General features: G+C 41.4%; 1 protein-coding gene across 2 annotated transcripts in view; it reads left to right on the forward strand.

Moving 5' to 3' along the window:
* The first annotated feature begins 3454 nt into the window (after positions 1-3454).
* CCDC14 (coiled-coil domain containing 14) overlaps positions 3455-8652 on the forward strand; it is a 13572-nt gene continuing 8374 nt past the window's right edge. The window contains exons 1-6 of one of the 2 annotated variants that reach the window (XM_072417897.1): positions 3455-3763; positions 4334-4389; positions 4462-4537; positions 5482-5554; positions 6833-6946; positions 7635-7799. In XM_072417897.1, the coding sequence (XP_072273998.1) occupies positions 3734-3763; positions 4334-4389; positions 4462-4537; positions 5482-5554; positions 6833-6946; positions 7635-7799 (514 nt within the window). In that variant the 5' untranslated portion in view covers positions 3455-3733. The remainder of the gene's footprint in view (positions 3764-4333; positions 4390-4461; positions 4538-5481; positions 5555-6832; positions 6947-7634; positions 7800-8652) is intronic. The other variant, XM_072417898.1, reaches the window with a different exon arrangement.

An 8652-nucleotide genomic window follows, 5' to 3' on the forward strand; every position in this document is an offset into this window, starting at 1 on the left:
GCCAGACGGTGCATAATCATAGAAGGGGCGGAGTTTTAATGAGATAGGCGGGTTGCTTATCGGTAAGAGAGGAGCCAGACAGCGTATTATCATGGGGGGCGGCGGTTTTATTAGATGGGCGGGTTTATTGTCTGCATGGGAGGAGACAGAGTTTGTATTATTATGGAAAGAATATTTATAAGATGGTAAGGAGGCGGGTTCTTAGACTGTATGGGAGGAGCCATATATTTTATTTACCATGGAGGAGGGTGGAGGTATCAAAACATTGTAAACAGGCGGGTTCTTTGCTGTGTGGCAGGGGCCACAAATGTCATTCTCAGCTCCGCTAACATTCCTGTTTTATTGCCCGATCCTTACGCGTGTGACTGACAAATTAGAGCAGCCCGTCTGACCTCATGGGAAGGGGATCCTTATATAATCTTTATATACTCACCTTTTAACCTAACTCTTACATACAGCTGCCGCACTCAGAATTCTGTCAGGCTCCAAGAAGAAAATTGAAGAAAATGTTCCCCCTTCCCCTTCAAGCATTTAGATCATTCCATCACCATGGAGACAAGACTGATAGGAAAGAAAATAGAGGACTGGGAGTGGGCGGGGCCTAAAAAAGTAAAATGAAAGCCAGGAAAGTTGAAACAATAATGTTTATTTCAGCACAAAACAATATCAATAGATTAAATATTAAATGTGTTGAAGCTGTGCCAAAATGGTTTATATGATATATTATGACTTATATGTGTCTGCCTTCCCTGAGGAAGCCTCTGATGGCAAAACGGGTTGAGATTTGAGACAACTGCAATCTTTCGGATACTCTTTACATATATTCTATTGGCACATTAGTAGAACTATGTTCAGCACCATTTTGGCACAGCTTAGCACATTAATTTTAAATCTATTATTGTTTTTTGTTGAAAGTAAAAATTCTGAACATGCCTAAAAACCCTTTGCTCCTTTGTAATGGTTCTATTTTTTGACATAATATAATTGTGACATTCACTCTCCTAAGTAAACAAACAGAGGGGAACCACCAATTGTACAAATCTCTGTCCTTAAAAGTCAGGAAAGATGTGAATGAATGTGGAGACACCATTTTTATTATTACTAATATAATACAGTATTTATATAGCTCTGACATATTATGAGGCGCTGTACAAAGCCCATAGTCATGTAACTAGCTGTCCCTGAAACAGGCTCACAATCTAATGTCCCCACATAGTCATATGTCATTACCACAGTGTAAGGTCAATTTTTGGGGAAAACCAATTAGCCTCACTGCATGTTTTTGGAATGAAGGAGGAAACCCACACAACCACGGGGAGAACCTGCAAACTGCATGCAGATAGTGTCTTGGCCAGGATTCGGGTCTGGGACCCTGCCCTGCAAAGTCTGGAGTGCTAACCACTGACCCACCATGGTGAATGTTATGCTGGCTGCAACATCATCCAGCATCAATTGTTTGTGAGCCAGTGATGGGCTGGAGCAATTTTTTCCAACCTTTCTGAATTAAAGGAACTCCTGAACTAATTAATAATATGAATGAGGGTCCATGGTACATTAGTATGATCAGTGAGAAGATACACCAACAAATATTTGTGTAGTAAATAATGGAACAAATGGTAAAACTTCCTAATGGGAAATCTGGGCTTGTTTGTTTCTGCACAGAAGTCCAGGGGCTGCACACACCAATTTCATCTTCAGTACAAAGCAGACAATGTCCTTCCTTGCTCGTCATATTTGTTATAGAGGTTTCCAATCCTCACATGAAAGAAATATAAATTTAAAGCAAAACATTCACTGCCGAATACCTTTCTTTCACAGAAACCCATAATTTGTCCAGAGAGAGGTCAGCAAATGTTGAAATCACACTGCTTACAAAACTCCTCTTCCTCTCATAAAGTGAAGTTTGTAGACTGAGCAGAAAACTCAGAGAAATGGTCCCTCGTCCACCTAAATATTTGTGTTAAAAGGAAAGGAAAATAATGCTCAATTTTCTCTTATAAAACATCCAGGTGGCTTTCAATTAGACATGAAATTTGTTTAATATTTTTCCTCATTTCCAAGCCCAAAGCACTAAGGAGACATCTCAACATTTCAGTTTACATAGTTAGATTGAAAACAGCCCATCCAGTTCAACTACTAGGGAAATAAAAAAAGAAACTTGATGTTTTCAATAGAACCCTATGGATCCAGAGGAAGGCAAAAAACAAAAAAAAACCTTATAACCCCCTGGTACAAATTGCTCCAACAGGGGAAAAATTCCTTTCTGATCCCAGAGGCAATCGGATATTCCCTGGATCAACAGTCACTGTTATCTTTACTTTAAATCCTTAATCCCAAATTATATTTAGTGCTTCTAGAAATCATCCAGCTTTTTCTTAATCTATAGAATTTGCTGAAACTACTTCCTGAGGGAGCCGATTCCACATTATTACAGACCTTACAGTGAAGAATCCTTTCATTATCCGGAGCTTAAACTTCTTTTCCTCCAGACGCAAAGAGTGCTTTCTTGTTCTTTGTAATGATCTCAAAGTGAATAATGGGGAAGAGAGTTCTCTATATGGGCCATTTCTATATTGATACAGGGTGATCATATCCCTCTTATACATCTCTTCTCAAGGGAGAATAGATTCAGTTCAGCTAATCTCTCCTCATAGCTGAGCTCCTCCATTTCTTTTATTAGTTTAGTTGCCCTTCCCTTCACTCTGTCCAATTCTACAATGTCCTATGTGAACTGGTGACCAAACCTGGACTGCATATTCCAGATGTGGCCTGACCAATGCTTTGTACAGGGGCAGGATAATGTCTCCATCTCTGCAATCTATTCCTCTTTTAATACAAGAAAGTAAGATGGAAAAAAAAACTTGAGATGACGTACGATGGAAAAAAAACTTGATGATCTTACTGCACATGTGTGAGATTTTTTCTTTGTGCTAAAAGGCTTTTTCTGCACATGCCTGAGATGCTTGGGCATGCGCAGAAGGAGCACCCAAGAGGCTAGGCGATCCAGAATTAGGGGACAGTGCTGCACCCTTTTTTTTTTTTTTTTTTAATTTAAAAGGGTGTTGCACAAAAAAAAAAAGTTTACTCTACATAAAAAGGTACTCTACCCTTTTCTTTATATTGAAATGTCTGAGTTTAGGTACGCTTTAAGTCTATGATCTACCAGAACCCCCAGATCCTCCATTACTGACACCCAATTCCTCACCTTTTGTTACCAACATATGAATAACTTTATTAACATTTACATTTTTCCCCGCCCACTGAACCACGCCCAATGTTTGCTGCAGCAATTGAAATGCGCCACCACCGGTTTTGTCTGTTTCTGGCATTCAGATACCATCGGACGTCATACACTGAGCTGTTACGTTATAAGGACAATTAGGAACCGGCAGCTCAGTTTGTGTTGTTGTAGATGGGACAGCGCCTGTCTGTTCTGTATGATATGTACAGCTGACAACTGACAGGTTGCGTTCCACTTTAAGATAATGATTAGGGGCGGGTCTTGTAAATATATGGGAGGAGTGTTTCAATATAATGAGCCTTGACTGTCGGTCAGTACAGGTGAAAGGAGTGGGCGGGTTTCATATTTGTAATACGACAAGTGGGCGGAATCATCATATTCCCGCCTCTTGGCCCCGCCCGACTGTTTCCGGCGGTTGCTGGTTTCCATAGAGACACTTCCTGGTGGCAAAATTGGTTTAGGAAGCGGAGTGCGACGGAGACCGGGAGAAAGATGGCGAGAGTGGGCAGCCGGGGCGGCAAGGTGAGGGGAGAATTTCGGAGGGTGGAGGGGAAGCGTGCGTAGCTGACTGGTAATCCCTGAGACAGATTAGCTGGGAGTGGATTTGGGAGGCGACATGGATAAATACCATGTCACCTGCTGTAAAATAGGTAAATACCAGGTATGGTGGGTGAAATAGTGCAAGGGTGACATAAATGGGGGGTATCTGGGTAATTTAGGGTGGGATCGAATAATATGAGGGTGGAGGACAGGGATGGGTGAGCACAGGGTAGAAACTGAAAATGAGTTGTGGGGCCCCAAAATTGGTGGTGGCAGTGGTGGATAAGGGGACAAGTAACTCCAGGGTGGTTGGGGATGCTGACGGAGGGAAGTTTGTTTATGGTGGGCCCTTGATATAGGAGGGCATTTAGATGTATGGTGGGCAGAGATTTGATAGACTGAAGGTAGGTGGGTGGTTGGGGAAGAGGCTGAAATGGAGGGGGGGGGGGGTACTTGTAGTTCAAGCTTTGGGGCAGTGATTTGTTGCTTGGGGGGTCAGTGAGGTGATTAGGGTGGAGCAGATGTCACTCAATGTCATGTGATCTCTTTCAGGTCGTCTCCTCCGGGAGGATTTCGGTTCCGGTCAGACCCCTGAGCTGTAAGAAGAGGTAAGTATCCGACCCCCATAAGATCCTCACCCCTTTCTCCATCTTCCTGTCACTTGTTACCTCTGTCTGCAGGACCATCACAAGGAAATTCTCCACCACGTCTGCTGATTCCGGATACTCTTTGTGCTCCACGGATTCTGAGGACCAGGTTAGTGCTGTGACAATCATGGTGATAATAGGAGGATGCTAAACCTTAATGTTGTCATTGATTAAAGATCACCTGTCATGGCTGGAAGGCAACATTCATTTTTATTATTACACTACAATTAAAGACTGTGTGATAAACAAACAAATCCCACATCCAGTAACTGTGATGCACAGAAATATAAAGCCAACACAAATTTTCCTTACTTGTTTGTTTGAGACGAATTTCCTTAAATTTGTGTCTTTTACTTTCCCCTTCCCAGACTTTGCAGATCAGTGGGAGGAATCATTGTTGCCAGTCTATGGCACAAGTGGGTGGGGCTGGGTGTGGCCAGGTGCTCCACCAACCTATAGGCTTGTGAATCAGCAGTGACTATGCTGATAGCCATGTCAATGTTACAGGAAGATCCTGCCAGTAATGTTTAACACCACAACAGGTATTTTTGGGACTTTGCAGAAGTAAGAAAACCGTTGTGTATATATATTTTTTTGGGAGGTCAGAGCTCTACTTTAAGGCAGATTTCAGGCAGACACATTTATTTTGAGTGATAAGATGTTAAGGCAGATTTCAGGCAGACACATTTATTTTGAGTGATAAGATGTTTTGGACCTAACTTGTAATATTTGTATGGATTTCTGTTTCAAAGTGTGAACAGCTCTGGTATTTTAATCCAAACCATTTGTTATTCTTTGGTTTGTGCTGTGTTTGCTTTTTTATATTATTATTTTAATGTATTCCAATGATTATGAAAAATGGATATTTCAGCCCAGCGTTGTCTCAATGAATGTTAATATTGGCAGGTAAAACAGATCTGCATGCTTGTGTGAATCCTTCTATTGAGTCCACTATAGAGCAGCCTGATTTAGTGGTGACATATAAAGGAGTTTCTCTCCTCTGGGTTGGTTCACATTCCTGGCATGTAAAATGTGATGTTTTCTCTCTTGCAGGTTTTAGTCATCAATAAAGGTTTGGATCGATGTGCAGCTTTATTACAAGACATCCTGCAGAGCGATGTGCGAGGTACGGACACTGCTTGTGTATCCTGCACACTCAAATATACCATGACCTCCCTTCTAAAGAGGTTCATCAGGATACTTGAGGATTCAAGAGTATAGCCTCTTGATGTGTGTTACTAAAAAATATTCATTTATATATCGCACATGTGTCTCCCTATATTATCCCTCACATAAAATGAACAAAAACATACATGAGTAATATGTGTATGTATATATAATATCTGTGGGAACCTGAATATAAACGGAGGTACTTTCACTCAAGTATGAATGTAGGGGACAAGTCTGGCTTTCACTGTTGCCTATGATCTGCCCAGAGACCCTGGGGGTATAGAGATTTAATATTACTGTACAACTGAAGACCCCTTGTGATAAGCCAACTACATGCAACATTTTCTCCCCAGAATTTGTTTTCACCTGGGTGGGGAGAAGCTGTGGGTGGGGCAACACTGGACAAATTTAGTGTTCCAAGTTGTTGACAACAGAATTCTGCTACTGCTACAATTCTTTCAGCTTTCTACCACCCCAAATAAATTGTGCACCCCCTTAGTATGTTCCATTGTTTTGGTATTATGCCTCATCTGTCCAGTGCCCTGGTATTGTGACCCAACATTTTAGTAACAACCCTAAAAACAGCTGGGTGGTTGCTAAAATATACTGGGTGGTGCGCCCAGCTAAGGGTCCAGGGAGAACACTGTCCAACATTCAGTTACTGTGATACACAAACCTAAAAGCAGACACAGATTTTCATTCCTGACTGAGCTAAATATTCCTAAATTTTGTCTTTCATTCTCCCTGACACTTCAAAGGTGGACTTTACTGGTAACAGGTATTTGTGGGGCAAACGGTATAACTACATGGTTTATACTCAAAAATATAGGGTATGTGTATTTATTATAAATATAGAAGCTTATCACACACAACTAAGTGTCTTCCCCCCACAGTGTGATTGATGACACTATGGCCCTGATTTACCAAAGCTCTCCAAGGCTGGAGAGAATACACTTTGATCAGTGAAGCTGGGTCATTTGCAATTTGCTAGCAAATGTTTTGAATCCTGGACCGGATCCAATCCAGGTTTGCTGGATCACCCAGCTTCACTGATCAAAGTGTATTCTTGCCAGCCTTGGAGAGCTTTATTAAATCGGGGCCTATGAGAGGAAGTTCTATAGAACAGGGTCATGCTCCCTCTGAGGAGCTCTCTGTATTTGGTACTTAATAAAAGATTCTGTCTAAACTGTCTATACTTCATGTTCTGTTTTGCTGTCTGTTATTTTAAATGCAGAAAACACAAAACCACACAAAGTGACCTTCCCGAAGGCCCATTTGAAACCATCAGTAAAAGTAAAGAAGACCACAAAGAAGCCATCTACTGCATCACATGTGCAAAGAGAAAAAGGTAGGTGGATGCAGGGTATTGGGTCATCAGAAATTGCTGCCCCGCCCCCCCAAGTCAAAAAAGTTTTAACAATGCAAAAGTCAGGGCTGACCAACAAGGGTTCCTTGTTTAATAAAACCAAACTTTTCACCTGCACCTAGTAATCTTGTTTGCTAGGCCAGATCCAACACTTGCATCTGGTTTAGCTAAGATCCTCCACTTCCACCTGGCTCCCTTTCTGGCCTGTCCTCCTACCTGGCTCTGATGCTCTCTATTGTCCACTTTTCTTCCATGTTTCTCTAATTTCCACTCCTTCATTATCTCTGTTCTTTCCTTCATTTTCCACAATGAATCTCTTAACTCCACTTTGCTTTCCCTGGGTTTCTTTCCTCTCTACTCTTCTTCCCCCTTGTCTCTCTCCTCTCCACCCTTCTTCTTTTGTTTTCCAGTCTTTTCCGTTTCTGAACTTGTCCTATGTTACTTGTGCAGAATAGGATTAAGGAACATTTATGGTCTGTTCTGTTTAATCACTGAGCTCAGCCAATAAAATCACAGCTGAGGAGTGTAGAGCATAGTTCCTGGTCTGTGCTCTTATCACTGGACTATTCCTATGATACCACCGCAGAGGAGGGTGAAGGGGTGTTTTAAAGTCAATACTGTAATTTGTGAATCCCATTATACGGGTCTTTTTTTTTTTTTTCTTCTTAAGGGACTGTGAGGAAGTTGGTACCCTCAGTAAGTTATAATAAAGTGGAGGTACAGAGACCCCCTGTGACTACTTTGTCTCCAGTGTTTCCCACCACAAACTCTGACCATATACAGACACAGATGCAGCTTCTTGACAGAGCCACCAGCAATGCATCTTTTGCACCAGGTATACTTTACTGTTTGTAACAAACAAGTACCATTTGTTTTTATTATTGGTATAAATAAATATTCCCTTCTCTTCAGACTTTGGCTACGTACACACATCCCATGATTTTCGTCCGATAATCGCTTTAGGGCTGATATCAGATGAAAATCTGGCGTGTGTACAGTGCTCGTTCATGGATCAGTTCTGGCAGATCGATGAATGATCATAATGGTAGTGAAGGGGAGAGAGCGCAGCGGGTGCTACTCTGTCATTCTCCCCTCTCCATTGAGCTGTATGTACAACGCTTGTTGATGCATTGTTCAGTCTTTTGTCATTGGAAAGGATCGTGAAAGATCCTTTTCAATAACAATTATTGAACATTTGTATGTAGCCTTACACAGTTGTATCAGTTCCTCTATGAACCCTAAAATAGCTTTTTCTTTTCTGTGCAGACTGTGAGTGCCTCACACTGGGGACTGCAGCAAGTCAGAGACCATCTTTTTTCCTGTCTGAAGAGTATTCAGCATCACCTTGTTTTTTCATTCCCAAGCCTTCCCCTTTCTTGCATTGTATTTCAGTTCTTTCAGTCATGGAGGCGCAGCATATCATGTGGGTGTTACCTAGGGTGGTCTGCGTGCAAATGCAGCTTTGCTGGAAATTAAATTATTTTATATACATCCACCCTCAGCTCTGTTAGATCCTAATTATGTGCAATAGATTTTTTTTTTTTTTTAATATTTATTTTTTATTAGCAACCAATAAAAACAGACAATTACAGAACTCAAACCAGTGTATACAGATGGCAAAAGCAAATAAAAGCGTGAAAAGGCATACAATTTTACAGAAATAGTCATATCCAGTAACTCGAAGGAAC

Source organism: Pyxicephalus adspersus, chromosome 7, assembly GCF_032062135.1.
Source record: "Pyxicephalus adspersus chromosome 7, UCB_Pads_2.0, whole genome shotgun sequence".
Lineage (NCBI taxonomy): Eukaryota > Metazoa > Chordata > Amphibia > Anura > Pyxicephalidae > Pyxicephalus > Pyxicephalus adspersus.